At 35.1% G+C, this 18,836-nt stretch overlaps 1 protein-coding gene across 4 annotated transcripts in view; it reads right to left on the reverse strand.

Moving 5' to 3' along the window:
• LOC129282903 (circularly permutated Ras protein 1-like) overlaps positions 1 to 18,831 on the reverse strand; it is a 42,686-nt gene extending 23,855 nt beyond the window's left edge. For 2 of the 4 annotated variants that reach the window (XM_064115007.1, XM_064115006.1), the window contains exons 1-7: positions 18,575 to 18,661; positions 15,157 to 15,286; positions 14,074 to 14,135; positions 11,357 to 11,416; positions 6,486 to 6,539; positions 4,712 to 4,822; positions 1,382 to 1,513 (exon numbers count right to left, since the gene is read on the reverse strand). In XM_064115007.1, coding sequence (XP_063971077.1) covers positions 1,382 to 1,513; positions 4,712 to 4,822; positions 6,486 to 6,539; positions 11,357 to 11,416; positions 14,074 to 14,135; positions 15,157 to 15,236 — 499 coding nt within the window. In that variant the 5' untranslated portion in view covers positions 15,237 to 15,286; positions 18,575 to 18,661. Of the gene's footprint in view, positions 1 to 1,381; positions 1,514 to 4,711; positions 4,823 to 6,485; positions 6,540 to 11,356; positions 11,417 to 14,073; positions 14,136 to 15,156; positions 15,287 to 18,574 lie in introns of all 4 variants that reach the window. The other 2 variants (XM_064115008.1, XM_064115010.1) reach the window with 2 other exon arrangements.
• Positions 18,832 to 18,836: the final 5 nt, after the last annotated feature.

Genomic DNA, 18,836 nt, shown 5'->3' on the forward strand with positions numbered 1-18,836 from the left:
CATAACAAATTGATTTATGTATGAATTAATGTTTACGAAAAATGTAATGATATGGAAGAAAAAAATGTTTATTTAAATTAAATTGAATAGGTAGACTAGCTTAGCCGGGGTAATATAGGAGCGCCTTGAGCACCAAACAAGGTGGATACATGTGCTCTTTAAATCCTATACTATTATTTTATTATTTATATTGTAAAAGTGTAATATAATTATACCTGTTTTAATGGCCAACTCTTTACAAAGTGAGTCAGGAATAAACATTACACCTCATAAATGGCTAATTTGGTGAAAAAAAGTTATTGAAAAAATACATTACAAATTCTACTATGATCCTAACTAGCACAGCAGTGACGTTGTGCTCATTTGGTACCAGGCAAAGAAATTCAAGCAAAGTTCAATATATAATGTAGTTAAATAAAACATATCTTTAAACAAACCAGGAAAAGCTTATCAGAAACCACGTATCATACAATAATGAGATATTGACCAGTTGATATATAAATGCTGTACACTGTACAATCATGAAAATTCATCTGTGTTGGTTGAAAATAAGTAAAATTTAACCTTTTGCTCACAACACAAGAAAAAATCAGAAGAATTACCTCAAAATTTTCGGCTGCTAACTGCTGCCTTCTTCAGCGATGACCGAAGTGACCCAATTTGACCATGTGACGTAGCGATCGATAATCGGGTCGTAGACATTCGGAAGTTTATATCGCCCTGCGTCCCTATTTAGAGGTGTGAACGCAAGCTTCTGAGTGTCTACGAACCGATTATCGATCGCTGCATCACTAGGTCAAATCGGGTCACTTCGGTCATTGCTGAAGAAGGCAGCAGTTAGCAGCCGAAAGTTTCGAGGTATTTCCTTGGATTTTTTCTTGGTGTTGTGAGCAAAAGTTCAATTTTACTTGCTGTACACTGTACTTCATGCAGCGATAGCATACATGCATGAAACAATATAAAAACAACAATTGGCCGACAAATGAAAAAAGAATACGTATTTTGCGCAATTTTAAAATAAATTTTGCATAGAATAGCTTACAAATTTAATATTGGTGACAAAATTTCAAAATTCTGTGCAGAAGTTTGAAGAACAACCTTAAAAATTCCCCTACTACTGAGGCAAGAACTAAAGTCCATTGTAAGAAAATAAAAAAGAGGTTAATTTTCACACTTTTTTCAGAAGTTCTTGGTATTGTTCCTCTTGTCGACAAATGAAAGAGATTGCAATTTTATAATAAATTTTGCACATCAAAAATAACACAAAGAATATACATGTAGGAAACAAAATTTTCAGATTTTGTGTAGAAATGTGAAAAACCTTTCAAATTACTGTAAATGTACATTGTTTCAAAATTAAATAAAGGTTGATTTTTCATACTTTTTCTCAGGAGTTCTTGGTACTGTCCTTCTTGGAATGCTGCGTAGGCGGGGTCATCCATGGGATCGACTTCCCCTTCCTTTTTCCTCATCGGAGGGAGAGGGGGAGGGGCGTTTCCTCTAAATGAGCCGGCTGTAGGGGCGCAAAAGAGTAAACATTAATGTTTATTCACCTTATGCATTATAAATCATTAATATAGCTGTTAATCATCATATATTTATTGCTCTGATATTGCAGACTTCATAGTTATTGATAAGTAATGAATTAAAAGAAGTTATCATTCAAATCAATCAACTTTTTATGAAAATCCAGAGTCCAAAATGATATCAAATTGGATATTGCAAAAATATAATGTACATTTCAATAATAATTTCAGGAATTCTAACTTCATAGGCAACACTACTTATTTTTCTTAGAAACTTTACAATCCCTTGTCTACCTTTACTGATCAAATATTGAATCACTGATCAAATAAACCTTTATTTAATCAGTGAATAAAAATTAAACAAAGTTCATTTGGATAATCTTTGAAGGGTTTGTATGGTGGTAGATATAAGGCGGGAGAGTCTTGTGGTTCAACATGTGTGTAGTTATGAAAAGGACGGTTGGATGACTTGCTACATGGAAATAAATTAAAGGTATTGTTTAACTTTGTGAGCAGCCGATTTAAAAAATTCCCAAACCAAGATGAAACATGTGTACAAGTGCATGTATTAGAACTAATAAACCCTGAAAACAACCATTATTGAGAATGAAAAGCTAAAACTACAAGGCAAACCCCGATTTTGTAAATAGGCGTCTTATAGACGCCTAAATAGTACACATAAGTGTATGGGATGAAATTAAGATGGTGTTTTCGGTCACTTTATATTTCAATTTTTGAAGCACTAAATAATTATTTTCGAACGCAATTTTTTCTGGGCTTCATTTTTGTAACATATCACAGACACAGGTGACAAGTGTGACCTTCTAGCTCAGATTTTTAAAAAGTCAAACCAATGTTAACCAATCACTTTAAACGTCAAGACGCCTCATCGCTTCTACCCGATTCTCAAATAAGCAAACTGCAGAGTGCAAAACACATGTGCACGTTTAATACGTCATCTTCCCAAATTCTCTCCAGTCACCCCATTATTGAGAGAATTACGCTGGTTACCTGTACAGCAAAGAATCACATTTAAGATCCTAATGATAGTGTCTTTAAAGGTCTTAATAGTCAGGCTCAAAGTTATATCTCAGATCTCTTGAAATTGAAATTCCGATCTCATGACCATCACCTACGTAGCTCACAAGATACACTCACACTGCAAGTACCCCCACACAAGACTAAAGCAACACTAGGAAATATGTAATTTCTGATGTCAGCCCCGCCACTATGGAACAAACTTCCCCTCAGCATAAGGAATTCAACAAATTTACATAATTTCAAGTTAAAATTAAAAACCTATTTATTCCAATAGTATGTACAGCACCTAGGAAGCTCTAGCAGCGCAATAGAATATATAGAAATAGTTTTTGCGCTATATAAATGCATATTATTATTATTACTCTCCACTGCAAATCTACTCCCCACTCATCTACCTATCACTGCCAGGACTTCTTAACTCAACTCAAATCATCTTCTACTCTCGTCTCATGTCATCCAAATCATCAAGCCCATCTGGTGTTTGTCCTTTTAAAGACAAAACCTTACATCATGACAGATACTTAAAGGACAAGTCCACCCCAACAAAAAGTTGATTTGAATAAAAAGAGAAAAATCCTACAAGCATAAAACTGAAAATTTCATCAAAATCGGATGTAAAATAAGAAAGTTGTGATATTTTAAAGTTTCGCTTAATTTCACATAACAGTAATATGCACATCCTGGTCGGTATGCAAATGAGGAGACTGATGACGTCATCCACTCACTATTTCTTTTTTTTTATTGTATGAAATATTTTAATTTTCTCCTCATTGTCAAGTGAAACAATTATTAATTCCTCCCTGAACATGTGGAATTAGCATTGTCTAATACTATATGTTTCAGTCAACTTGGTCCTTATCGTCAAATCTGTAAAAAATGAAATATTGTATAATTCAAACAATAAAAAACAAAAGAAATAGTGAGTGAGGGACATCGACTGACCCATTTTGCATGACCCTGGATTGTGCATATCACTGTTTTGTGAAAAATAAGCGAAAATTTAAATTGCCATAACTTTATTTTACATCCGATTTTGATGAAATTTTCAGTGTTATGCTAGTTTGATTTTTCTCTATTTATTCAAATCAACATTTTTCTGGGGTGGACTTGACCTTTAATATCACTTTCATCTTTCACTTTTCTCACCTTTCAATTTTCATCTCTACATCTACATACATACCTTTCTCCACCATCCATTAGTCATTTTCACGACCACTGGCGGATCCAGGGGGGGGGGGCACAGCCAGCCTGTGCCCCCACTTTTGAGAGCCATAATCAAAATGTATCATTTGAATATACTGCTTTTACCCAAGTGTGCCCCCACCCCTTTGAAAATGAGGACCTTTTCTTTGCTTTTCAATTTTTTTTCCGTGGACGAAATGACCTCCGATTTCAGGTAAAAACCCTTTGCGGACGAAATGTGCCCCCCCCCCTTTTGGAAATACCTGGATCCGCCCCTGTTCCTTACTACTCACTTGGCGGTCAATAAATCTCTCCCACATTAAAGGAAAATGAAACCATTGAAAGAAGATAGCCTCTGTTAAAACAGAAAAATCAAAGAAACAGATCGACAAAAAATTGAGAAAAATTGAATAAATAATAAGAAAGTTATGAGCATTTGAAGTTTAGATCATTATCATAATGTAGATCCTCTAGTTGGCAATGCGACAAAGATGTGTGATGTCACTTGTGAACAACTTTCCCATTACCTTTCTATATATTTCACTTAAACTGCCTCTTTTATCACATCTGTCAGTAGATCACGTATTCATGTAATACGGATTTTTAAAGAATACATTATGGATAAAGAGTTTGTATCACCATAAGAGCAAAAAAGGACATTTTAAGGGTATTTTATGGTCCATCACAGGGAAAGTTGTTCACGTGTGACATCACACATCTTTGTGGCATTGCCAACGGGAGGATCTTCATAACATTAATGATCGCAATATTTAAATGCTCATAACTTTCTCATTTTTTGTCCGATTTTTCTCAAACTTTCGTTGATTTTTCTGTTTTCACACAAGCCCACTTGTTCCAAAGGTTTCATTCCCCTTTAAGTTCTTCAAGTTCTTCAAGCTACACTGACTGCCTCCTTCAATCCTTTAAAGTTAATTGATAAATAAAAGATGGTTGAAACTTACGACCGGCATATTCATAAGGATGACTCTGCCTTTTGATGAAATCATACGGTTTGGCGTAATCGCTACTTTTTGTTGATGCCTTCTGGAGACTTCGGTTATCGTAAATTGGTTCTGGCAGGATAAAATATATAAAATATAAAGATCCTTATATTTATATGCTATTTTCATATTCTTCTTTTAACATTTTATATTTTTTTTAATCTGTAGTAGTAGGGATAAAAACATGAAATTTAAAAATCTGTATAAATATGCTTGTGGGTGCATCGTGGTCTAGTGGTTCTGATTCTTGCCTTTGAAACAGAGGGTCGTGGATTCGAATCCTAGCCATGGTGTGTTACTGTTTTCCTTCAGCAAGAAATTTATCCACACTGTGCTGCTCTCGACCCAGGTGAGGTGAATGGGTACCCGGCAGGAGTAATTCCTTGCATGCACTGAGCGCCGTTGATGGTAGCTCGAGCTAAAGACGGGGTAATAATAGCAGCGCTTGGTATCCTCTGGCAAAAAGCGCTTTATAAATCCAGCTTTTATTATTATTGCATCAAAATAAAATTAAAAATCTAAGAGATAAAAAAGGACACTTTCACAGAATCAAAAGGGTCAAAATCTGTTTGTTATTTTCATGCTTGTATTGAAATAAAATCTAAATTCTTTTATCGAAGAGATTAATGAGAGCATTGTATAAACCTCCTTCAGATTAAAATCTATATTTCAAAAACTAGATAATTGTTCTTTTACCTTTAAGCAATAGGCATGTGAAATAAAAAAGAATTGGGGGGGAAATGCCACGACTTTATAAGAACCAGCAGATGTTTTTTTTTCATTAGGAATAACAAAACACTACAAAAGGGTATAATTGACATAATAATTTAATTTGTGTATGATATTGGCTTATCATATCATACCCTTGCAATGCATAGAATTGCATGCGTGTGTATACCAGTGCATGCTGCATGCTGTATATACAACACTAATGAAATACATGTACCAATGAACAATTAAACCAAACTGCACACACGATTACACAGCTCATTAAATCTTTTGTTGAATAAAAAAAAAGCGGAAGTGTAAACAGGCAAAATGCACTTGTTTCAGATTGAATAATTAGTACAAATAATGGCAAGTTGGAAAATAACAATTGTTGGTATTTTAACTATAGCTACATGTACATGTACAGTGACAAAAATATCATGTAATATGATTTATTCCACCATTTTGTGATTTTTTTTCCAGCCTTTTAACAAGTCGTTATGTTCATGTATTCATGACTTGTTTCTTGTTTATGTTCAGCATTGGCCAGACGCTGAAATTCTTGGAAATTTGGATTTACACTATTACCAAAAGTACATTTAGTAAACAAAATCTAAACTCTTTATTTTCAAACAAACAAAAAATTACAAAAAAGGGCACTAATTCAAAGTCTTGTTCAATCCTTAACTAACAAGAAACATACAATTAAATATGAATAAACAATTGCAAAACATCAACAAAACTTATCATTATGAACTAAAAAAAATGAAATGAAGCAAAACACACGAGGATAAATCGGAAAAAAGAATTTCAATGTAATAAAACTTCTGTTTTTAATTAAAAAGACACATGAAATTAAATTTGAATAAACATTTGCAAAACAATAACAAAAAATTATTATTATGAACTAAAAAAATTGAAATGAAGCAAAACACAAGAGGATAAATCGTAAAAAGAATTTCAACATAGTAACAATTCTGTTTTTAACTTTATATCATAAAGGTTAAACTCCAAGATTAATTCTCACCTGCACCTCCACGTCCTTCTCCTTTTGTATCTCCAAGAAAGTTATCATAAAGCACTAAATATGATGAAAAATATTTTAAAAAACAGGTACATGCAGATATACATAAATTTATATTCATAATGAAACTTGATAATGAAAACATAATTGATAATTTCTGTAAGTTCTTCAAAGTGATTATAAATAAGAGGGGTGAGTTTTAACATCAAGTACATTTTTCTTTTTCAATTTCTATCAAGCTATCTAAAATCCACCAAAGCCACCATCAACAAAGATATATCTCTAACATTATACATTTATTTCCTTCCTGATTTGTATTCGATAATTAGATAATTTATGTATATTGCATTATGCTACATCTTTATGTTAAATTTCAATTGGTCATTTCTCTTGGTCATTTCTCTTTGTATATAGTTCTATTTTGTATAATAATTGGAAATCTATGTATTGATGTATTACTGGTTTATACGACATACAGTTATGAATGTTTTTGTTTATGTTATCATTGTATATATTTCAAAACAAAATATTCATGCCAAATGAATGAAGTTGGTTAATAAATTCAAATTCATGCAGTGAAAGAACAAAATAATTCATATCTGCCCAAGTCATTCTAATTTCCTGCTAAATTATGGCTCTGATAACTTACACAATAGGAGTAAAAAATAAAAAGGTACATTATTTAGATTGACATTTCTTCAGGACGGCATACTTAATTCAAAATGATTAAAAGCAAAATAAAGCGATTGATTTTCAAGCCCAAAATGTGTTATCAGCCCTTTGTTCCCTGAGTTTGCTTGGCAGATACAATTCTTCTAGAGAAGATTTGAAATCTTAATCACAGAGAGCACATGAAAATTAGACCACTTGTAGAATATAATATACATGGTTGAATTCCGGTGGGTGGGGGGGGGGGGCACTACTTATACATGACTTTAAAAGTGGGCCCTAAACAAGTAATCATTTGATCTCAGAGTACCCAGTAGAAAATCATGTTATTCATTCCTGGTAACCCTTCATATCATGAAGATAACTTTACTAGTTAGAAAGCCCTTCGCAAAACCTTTTTGCGCACCCCATCAGTGCAGAAACGTCCTTACACAATGCCCTTATGCATGCTGCTAAGGGCGTATTTGCGCACATAAGTTGTGCCAAAGTGTGGTGTCGAGGGCGTTCTTGCGGTAAATTGCCAATTCGTCCACTGCCAACTTGTCCACTCACCACATGGTCTACCTTCATTTAGTCTAATGCCATTCCGTCCAACATTTTGTCTAACAACCATTTGGTCCAATAACCATTTGGTCCAATCATCACTTCATCTAATCATCAGTTCGTCTATTACCATTTCGTCTAATAACCAGTTGGTCTAATACCCATTTTCTTTTCATTTGTTTTGCACAATTAACACTTTAGTTTAATTAGACCAAATGGTATATGGACTAAATGACTATTGGACCAACTGGTTATTAGACGGAATGGCATTAGACTAAGTGAAAGTAGACCATGTGGTGAGGGGACGAACTGGTGGTAAACCAAATGATAGTACACGAGTTGGCAATTAGACGAATTGGCATTAGACCAATTGGAAATAAACCGTTCTTGCACTGATGCCAACAAAGTATACCATTCTCCGAGTGGATCTCGGCCTAGCAGGTGGAAATATCCTCCATACAAAGGGAAATGTCCTATCAACTTATTCTGCAAGCAAGCTAGGGTAAGGGATTTCATTCTTAGCTTAATTGACGGCTCTACTGTAAACATCACGACAAACCCTCGTTGAAGAGGCGACCGCACTAGCTCAGGGCTTTGCTGCTGTCGTATACCCCGATAACAAAATCCTCGAAGGAACCAAGATATTTCATTCCCCAGTGCTATCAACCCTGAAACGCTCAATAATCCCTCTTACAAGTATGTAACATTTCTCCTCCGCAGCTAGGCAAGCCCGAGGGTTAGACCATAAACAACAGCTGATATTACGTAAGAGCAGCTCTGCCTGGAGTAGGCCTTTCGGATATTTAATCAAGTTTTCAAAGGCATATTGTATTTTCAAATCCAATGTTATTCTGTTTTCAGTTTCAAACGAAGAAAATCGGCCCCGAAATAAGGAAACTATTAAAAGAAATAAAAATGACTGCATGCGATGGCTAGTGAGTTTGCTCGAATCGGCGCGCTGCGTATGTAATTGCAGTTTAATTTTTCGGACCCATCGAGGTCAAGAAAACACATGTTTAGATGGAAATAACTGGCCCGGATGATTTAGGTTATCCATGGTTCGTAACAGGGGTTTGCCTTCTCCAACGATGGTTTAGCCTCATGGGCACACAATTTTCATTCCAGCCTAAACTTGCTAGTTTGTTAGTGAATTTTCTTTGTTAAAGGTCAAGTCCACCACAGCAACATGCTGACTTGAATAAACAGAGAAAAATCATACTAGCATGTGCTGACAATTTCATAAAAATCGGATGTAAAATAAGAAAGTTATGATATTTAAAGTTTCGCTTATTTTTCACAAAACAGTGATATGCACAACTAGGTGAGTCAGTCGATGATGTCCATCACTCATTATTTCTTTTGTTTTTTATTGTTTGAATTATACAATATTTAATTTTTTATAGATTTGACAATAAGGACCAACCTGACTGAACCACATAGTATTAAACAATGCTAATTCCACATGACCAGGGAGGAATTAATCGTTTTATCACTTGACAATGAGGAGAAAATTAGAATATTTCATATAATAAAATACAGAAGAAATAGTGAGTGGATGACGTCATAGTCTCCTCATTTGCATACCAGCCAGGATGTGCATATAACTGTTTTGTGAAATTAAGCAAAACTTTAAAATATCACAACTTTCTTATTTTACATCCGATTTTGATGAAATTTTCAGTGTTATGCTTGTTGGGTTTTTCTATTTTTATTCAAATCAACTTTTCTTGGGGTGGACTTGTCCTTTAACTATATAATACGATCATACAAAGGAAAGATAATTACAAATTAGTAGAAAATTAGTTTCTTAGACACACCAAAGTAATAGTGAGATCCTCTAGAAAGACTAGTTTCAGATGACTGAGATTGTTGAGAAGCTGTAACAAATACACACAAGACAAGGACGAAAATAAATACGTACGTGCACAATCATTTTTGGACGAAACAGTACACAAATATGAAGGATGGGACACAAAATGTAAGTTTGTCTGGATGAAAGCAGGACACAGATATGCATGGGAACAAATAAAAGACATTTCTTGAGATAATGCCCTGATGAAAACAGAACACAGATTTGTATGTATGGGAACAAAAACAACAACAAAACAAGTACTTGTTTGAGATGCCTGATGAAAATGTACAGAGAAATACATGTAGTTATTAAGCACAATAGATACATGTTATTATTATTGTTTGATGTGATTGAGGAAAATGAATGTACAAGACCATATGCTTTTTTGTAAAGAGATAGAAAGTACAAATATATACAAGCATGGGACCAGAGAGAATATTTTGATAAGAATAAGATAAAAATCAAAATCACATGCAGGATCAAAGTAAAATTACTAGCTTTTGACAGGTACAAAGATATATTATTAATGCTATGGAAACGCAAGATTGGGAGGAAAAGAATGCTAGCTGTCATTCTAAAGTAGAGAGTAAATAAATAAATTCCAACGGAATCTTGTGGTATTTTCGTTAAAATTTTTACAAATAATTAGAGCGACCATCGATCCATACAGAATTTAAGCATTCTGTAAGGTAGTAATATACTACATGTAATGACGAGCTGGTGGCTCATTTAATAAGCAATTGAAAGAGGTCTAGCAAACAGTACATGCTCGGTGAAAGATTGCTTTATTTATTGATATTTCTCTGCATGCCATTACAAGCTTATTTTGCTATCCGGTAGCTAGTCACCGTCTTGCCACTAACTAGCAGCTAGTTTGAAATTTATGCGAGGGAATGAATTCACTATGACCTCTGAACACTTTCATGAAAATTGTTAGTCTTTATCCTTTGCACATAATATCATAAAAATTATAATCAATGATTTGCTGATCGTAATATGTTTCACTGTACTTGTTATGGAAATTAAGATGGCATGAATGATTTTCATTTTCCATGTGATATATGGAGTACAAAATATTGCATAGGTCCTTCTTGTGAGGAATCATCCATCCATGAAAATTATATTGCATCGGGACACATGCAAAGTCTAGACTTTGGACTGGAGAATATTTGTTCTATGACTGCCAGCAAGTGGAAGGATTTGTTAAGTTTTCAATTCTTGTTTATGCCTAAATAATTTGTATTTGAATAAGAGGAGAATTTACAACAGAGAACGGAATTAACAATTCTAATTTCCGGTGCTCTTTTATGAACCCAAGTATCCAAAACTGTTTATTCCGATTATGAAATGTATAAGAGTTAGTAAAAATTAATACAATTTTTACAGATAAGATTTTTTGTTTAATTTGCATTCAAGAATTTGCATTTTGGAGGAGATATATGGATTTCCACAGTCCATTATTCTCTCATAATGTGTGTACTATAATTTTAAAAGTTTTATTACCCTACATGTATACAAATAAATGAAATTGCAAAGTTGAGAAGAAGAAAACAAAAATAAGATAGAAAATTGAATGTATTGACAAGGGAATGTCCATTTTGACAATTCTTCTTTCATCAACTAGCTATTACAATAAATTTTATGACAGTGGGTATGGGAACCCCCCCCCCAGGATATGAACAGATTAACCTAGAAAAAAATAATTTCAATTGCAAGAGATGAGGCAAATATCATTATTTAAAAGCAAATCTTTCATTCAAGATATAAACCTAAATTCTAGAGAATAAATAATTTGATATTTCATCCTTACCACCACCATCATCACTTTCTGGCTGAAAACCAGCGAGATGATTGTATTTATGTTCCTCTTCTACCGGTAGTGAGATGGGATACAACACGAGATGAGCGATGGAGAAGGATAAATAGATGGTTATGGTGTATACAACGTTGGATGGAAAAGGAAAACAAAGAGTAAATTACGGTAATATGAATGAATTATTATTGTAAATGGTGGAGTGAAAAAAAAATTGTAGGAAGGGGATAAAGAGGAAGAGAGGGAAGAGGAGGAGGAGGAAGGGAAAGAGGGGGAGGAAGAAGTGAGGGTAAAGAAAATGGAGGAGAATAAAGAGGAAGAGAAGAAAGAAGAGGAAGATAAGGATGAGAATGAGGAAGGAGAGGAGGAGGAGGAGGAAAAGTAGATGAGGATGAATAAGAGGAAGAGGAGAAAGAAAGGTAGATGAGGATGAATAAGAGGAAGAGGAGAAAGAAAGGTAGATGAGGATGAATAAGAGGAAGAGGAGAAAGAAAGGTAGATGAGGATGAATAAGAGGAAGAGGAGGAAAGGTAGACAAGGAGGATGAATAAGAGGAAGAGGAGAAAGAAAGGTAGATGAGGATGAATAAGAGGAAGAGGAGAAAGAAAGGTAGATGAGGATGAATAAGAGGAAGAGGAGAAAGAAAGGTAGATGAGGATGAATAAGAGGAAGAGGAGGAAAGGTAGACAAGGAGAATGAATAAGAGGAAGAGGAGGAAAGGTAGACAAGGAGAATGAATAAGAGGAAGAGGAGGAAAGGTAGATGAGGATGAATAAGAGGAAGAGAAAGAATGGTAGATGATGATGAATAAGAGGAAGAGGAGAAAGAAAGGTAGATGAGGATGAATAAGAGGAAGAGGAGGAAAGGTAGACAAGGAGAATGAATAAGAGGAAGAGGAGGAAAGGTAGATGAGGATGAATAAGAGGAAGAGAAAGAATGGTAGATGAGGATGAATAAGAGGAAGAGGAGAAAGAAAGGTAGATGAGGATGAATAAGAGGAAGAGGAGGAAAGGTAGACGAGGAGAATGAATAAGAGGAAGAGGAGAAAGAAAGGTAGATGAGGATGAATAAGAGGAAGAGAAAGAAAGGTAGATGAGGATGAATAAGAGAAAGAGAAAGAAAGGTAGATGAGGATGAATAAGAGGAAGAGGAGAAAGAAAGGTAGATGAGGATGAATAAGAGGAAGAGGAGAAAGAAAGGTACATGTAGATGAGGATGAATAAGAGGAAGAGGAGAAAGAAAGGTACATGTAGATGAGGATGAATAAGAGGAAGAGGAGAAAGAAAGGTAGACAAGGAGAATGAGAGGAAGAGAAAGAATGGTAGATGAGGATGAATAAGAGGAAGAGGAGAAAGAAAGGTAGATGAGGATGAATAAGAGGAAGAGGAGGAAAGGTAGACAAGGAGAATGAATAAGAGGAAGAGGAGGAGGAAAGGTAGACAAGGAGGAAGAAAAAGAGGAGAAGGAGAAGAAGTGGAAAGGAAGAGTAGGTGGGTGAATAAGAGGAAAAGAAGGAGGAAAGGATGAGGAATGGGGAAAGAGGAGGAGGGGGTGGGAGAAGAATAGAGGAGAATGAGGTCAAGAATGAATAGGAAAAGAGGAAACTAAAAAGGTAGTAAGAAGAGAAAGTGGAGCTAAACAAAGATCAATATGACACAAAGGATGATGTAAAATATTAAATCTGTTGATGAGTAACAAAGAAACTTAGCACAAGAAATCAAATAATAAAAAGCAATAATCATGCAAATCTATGAGCACCAAATTCTAGAAAAGGTCAAACATCCGTTTCAAAGAAAAATACATCACATATTAATGATATTAATATATATGCAATCAATTGTAAGTTGCCAAACCTTGGTTTGGGGGTTTTAACACTTGTCAAACTTAGGTAAGAAATTTAATGCTTTTTAGCATGCAAAGAATGTATGGATGATACATGTATAAGAAATTAGCCATTTATAAGGATTAAAGCAGAAAATATATGAATAAATAAAGTCCTTCCTTAAAATGAACATGTACATACATACATGTATGTAGTGCATGTACAGTGATAGAGTTGCACCAGTTATGTATACCATGTGTCAACAAATGTATAAACTATAAAAAAAAATGGTGAAAAATTGGTTTCTGGTTTGGTTTAATAAATTATGATATCACAAACACCTGCATTGGTAATCTAATTAGAATGAAACAAGTGGAAAACCACAACTTCCTGTAAAATTTATAATTTATAAAAGGGAAATTCCAGATTTTGTTTTAATATTTGCTTTCAAGCAGTTTTATAACAGGTATGTAGGAAGAGCACTGTTGACAGCGCAAACAACTCATAAAGTAAAAATGGTCATAGTATAATATGTGGCCATACTTATGTACATATAGTTTTTTTCTGTGCCATTTTTAATTGTATTCTTTTATTGAAAAGGGATACATGTAATTACAGTCTATCATCATCATCATCATCATCATCGTCATCATCATCATCATCATCATCATCACCACCATCACCACCACCACCATCATCATCATAATAGTTATACTTTGACAAGGACCTAGTTTCATCTGTTCGACTTTTATAAAAAAAAATTCTTTTTAACTTGTTAAAAGTTTATTGTAATGGGTATGAGTAATTAGTACATAGAAAAAGTTATGTTGATGGAACACTTCACACAGACAGAAAGCTAGAATGCACTCGGACAATGAAAAGGTTATCTCACCATCTGCTTGGGTGACGGCAAGACCTGACGTTGTTGATCCCAAGGGTTGATAAATGCCATATCTGTAGAGTGAATATAATAAGGATATGATAAACAAGGAAAGGCACGCATTAATGAAGGGAAAGGAAGAAAAGTAAAGGTAGGGGGAGGAGAAGAGAAAAGAAATAAGAAGCAAGAAAATAAAGAGGCAAAAGAAAGAAAAACAAAGAGAAGTAGAAGGGGGAAAATAAATTCTAAAGAAATGGAAATATACAAATATTTACGGGTTGTGTGGTCCAGTGGTTAGAGCATTGGACTCATAATCGCAAGGTTGTGAGTTCAAATCCCCACTCTGCCATTGTCTCTACTTTGATAAAAAGGCCCAAGAGTGATATCTGTCATCTATAAGGTCAGCCACTATGACCGATTAACCTAGACGTAAAATATTTTCTAGGTAATTGGTTATATACCAGCATGGCGTTTACCAGCAAAACCCTGTCCTGCCGAGTTCCTATGGGAGTTACCATAAACAGGACAGAAACAGAAAAATGAGAGGGGGAATTGTAAAGTACATGTATATGATGAGAAAAGCATTTGCAAGTCAGAATAATTTATACTTCAGCTTCAAATTTAAATGTCTGAAGATGTAAAGAAATCTAGACAATTGATAGAATAAAAGGAGTGAGGGCAGTTTGAAACTCTGAAAGGAAGTTCAGGAAACAAAAGCCATAAAAATAAGTGAAACTAATACTGTAATACTGTGGAGCGTTGTGGCCCAGTGGATTAGTCTCCGGACTTTGTAACAGAGGGTCGTGGGTTCAAATCCCAGCCATGGCATACTTTCCTTCAGCAAGAAATTAATCCACATTGTGCTGCACTCGACCCAGGTGAGGTGAATGGGTACCCGGCAGGAATTTATTCCTTGAAATGCCGAGCGCGTAAAAGCTTCTTGAGCTACAGCCAGGGTAATAATATCCAAGTCCTTTGGAAGCGCATAGAGATGTTTAATAGTCATAATGTGTTATGCGCTATACAAGAACTGACTATTATTATTATTGATCTTTGACTTCCTGAAACTGGGGTGATTATTCTTTGTAAACTTACTGTGCTTGGAGATCAGCAGCCGTTATCTCTTCCGAGTCGGATCCGACATCGGTGAAAATGTGGGAGGATCCAAAATCCATTGTGATGCTTTGCTATTTTCTCCCTTATTTGATGAATATTGATTTGTTTTCTGCAGAAACATAAAGAAAGTAAATTTTGACAAATGGACTGATCATGCCTTTCATGGAACTGCAGGTATTACACCACTAAAACTTTGAGCCACAGATAAAGTATTGAGATTCCAAAAAAGTCCAGATCTTTAGAGCAAAGGTATACAGCTAAATAAATAAATAATACACTTCATTTATTATAACGCATCTTTTCATCAGATACAAAGCGCATAATAAATCATTGCATACAATGCTGCTTGTGGTCTTTTAAAAATGTCGGATTACAGTTATTGACCACATTTGCTCTCATGCACTTTTTAGAAGTTTTTAGAATTTTACACTGCATTAGAGTCATGACATGGGTTTGAAAACCACTCAGATATACATTGAAAATAATAATGTTTATTCCACTGAAATTGATCTATTATAAAATAATGCAAAAGTTGGCAAGAATTAGAAAACTTGACTTAAATACATAAACACTATTATATCTAGGTCTAGCGGATCATACTTAATAACGGAAGATTATCACAAAAACTTCAGCCTATAAATCTTTCTTAAACAGGCGAACTAGTGAATACACCTGCCAATCCTCAAATTGGCAAGAATTCTACCTAAGGCTAAGATATTAAGAATATAGACTGGAATATTGAAAAGGTACATGTATAGACTTTGGTTTTAAACGAAGGCTAATTTATCTCTATGCTGCATTGCTGTGTAGCAATGGCACAGGTTCGAACCCTGCTCTTTATGGCTTATAAGAACATGAATAATAATATTTTAAAATTGATAACAATAAATAGCGTTTATTCTGTTAAAATTATCATGAATGAATTTTGACCCAAACAAGAAACCTGACCATTAAAGGAAACCAAAACCCAAGAAGAGAAGCAATCTTGTTGGAAAGAGTAAAATGAGAGGAACAATTTAAAACAGGTTTCATCAAAATCGGTTATGAAATAAATCTTAAATCTTATAATCCATATTTTATTGTTCGAAAAAAGACACCAGAAATGAAATACTCTGAAAATTTGTTTTGCCAAATTGATGGTGGGCCCGGCAGCCGCTGTGCAGCGCCAGATCGACGAGGCCCTATCCCTTTAATTGTTGAACGCCAAACAGGGTAGCAGCAACTCCCATCTTTTAACGTCTTTTGGTCTGACGCGGCCGGGGTTTGAACCCCCGGTTGTGAGATGGACGCTCTACCAACTGAGCCAACACACCGGTCATAAGCAAGTTATGGACGTTTAAAAAGTATTGTTGTACTTTCTATGGGGACCCTCAAATTGGCAAACATGCTTCAAAATGGCTGATTTTGTGGACAACTCTCCATTGTTTTGTTTTCAAATTTTCAGATTTTCCCCTTTATTTTACATATTTCACAGTATCCCTGCCTGACCTTGACATATGTGGTGTGAAATATATTTTCCCATGACATGTTATGCTCAGAATGAAGCAATATGCAATTTGAAAGATAATGGGTAAAATCTGAAAAATTGTGTACAAAACAAATGGAGAGTTGTCCACAAAATCATCCATTTTGAAGTATGTTTGCCAGTTTGAGGATCCCCATAAAAAGTACAAGACTTTTTAAACGTCCATAACTTGCTTATTTTACAACCGATTTTGATGAAACTTGGTTTAAATTGTTCTTTTCATTTTTCTCGTTCGAATAAGATTGTTTCTCCTCTTGGGTTTTGGTTTCCTTTAAGGCCACGTAAAAAATTGTATGTGTTCCTCGACCCCGCCCACTTCTATTTTTGAGGCCGCCTCAATTTATTTATTAAAAAAAAAAAATTCAACAATGAAAAATCCCTGAAGTCAGTCTGGAAACATTCATTCTATTCAGCCCATGTACGTATGAGCTAGCCAGCGATTTCGCTCTCATCTGCTTTAGGATCGCTCTCGCAACTGTTTAATACTGCCAAGTACCGAGTGACTCCCAACATGAAAATCACGCCCGTCCAGTCTCCCACCCATGACTGCATATAGTAGCCAAACATACAGGCCAGCACAGCTGCAGTTTTAACTTCCATAACTCCATGGGGGCAGTGTAGCTCAGTCGGTTAGAGCGCCTGTTCCGGATAAGATCGAAGATCTCAACGTGCGTGGGTTCGAGTCCCGCAGCATGCCGGAAGACGTCTAACAAAAAAACTGATGCTAGCGTTGTGTGTTAACGTGCCTCACCGCTGTGTTCAGTGGGGGTGTGAATGCAGTTGGAAAACACTCCGTCCATCGGAAAGGACGCAAATGTTGGTCCCGTGTATAGGAGAGTCACAACCTATGCACCTTAAAACCAATACACTATTCGTCAAAGAGTAGGGTGTTCACCCAGTGTATTGCACCTGCCGGTCCCCGGTACTACAATACTGCAAGAATCTTCAGGATTGAAGGAGGCAGTGTAGCTTGAAGAAGAAGTAGAAGAACTCCTCGCTTTCTGATGTTTAACTGAGTGGACTTTTTAAAATCAGGGGCACGGTGCTTCAGAAAAATATGTACATGTATAGTGTTTCAAACTCCGATATCCAGGGGTACTATTTTTCAAAACACTGTGCAGCACCAGTCTCGCTGTAACTTCGATACAGCAAAATTTGCTTTTTAAATGTCATTCTGAAGATACAATCCTAAATTTGCAAGAAAATTAGTTCGCGAACTTGGAACAAAATCACAGATTTTCTTCATTTTAGCGCATTTTTCGGTAACTCAGTGGCTAAGCTGGCGTGGCTTTGTGAAATAAGTTGACATGTTGACTTTGGCTGTTAGACTGCGACGCATTCAATGTTTCATAAAATAACTTTCAAATGAGTTTTTAAAAATTAAAAATTATGAAAAGGATTTCTCTAAACTAAAGCTTCTGTTCAAATTTGATAAACTTCATCATCCTTCAAGGCTTAAGCTATTCAATTCGATAGACAAAATTGTAAGTTAGAACGTCAAGTTCAGTTAATTCACGAGATAGGCCCACAAACAATAAACAATAATTGAACAACAATAAATTAAAATGGTCTAACGTTAGAGACTGATTCTTGATCCAATAAACTCTGAAGCCAGGCGAAGCCAACGGAGTAAGAAGAATGATAGCAATTAAATAAACAATTTTAAACATTAAATTAATTTGTAAACAAGCAGGACAAACTGCAATCAGAAGCCATGCATCACGCCATCAGTTTTATATTATATCAACTTGATAGGTCTTTGTAATTAAATACATTGTAGATTTCTAAATATGTTCAAGTCTTCTCCTGAGACTGAGTCAAGATCTAAAAATTAACAGTTAGGCCTATAGCCTAGGCAATTTAAATACTTACACAAATATCAAGATGTGGGACCGATAAATTTCCCCCGTCACAATCGTGAGCAGCGTGTTTCGTTTCTGCTTTCTAATTAATTCCCATCAGATGTCTCCGAATGAAACCTATAAAACATGACAGCGATATTAATCACTCTTAAATAAATAACTTGTCATCATCATATGGCCTTGTTCCGCATGAACTTCCACGCTATATTCAGTTGAATTCTCCGGTACCCGGGTGTGTACATTCCGCTTCCTGAAGTTCAAGCTAATGCATA

Source organism: Lytechinus pictus, unplaced genomic scaffold (genome assembly GCF_037042905.1).
Source record: "Lytechinus pictus isolate F3 Inbred unplaced genomic scaffold, Lp3.0 scaffold_20, whole genome shotgun sequence".
Lineage (NCBI taxonomy): Eukaryota > Metazoa > Echinodermata > Echinoidea > Temnopleuroida > Toxopneustidae > Lytechinus > Lytechinus pictus.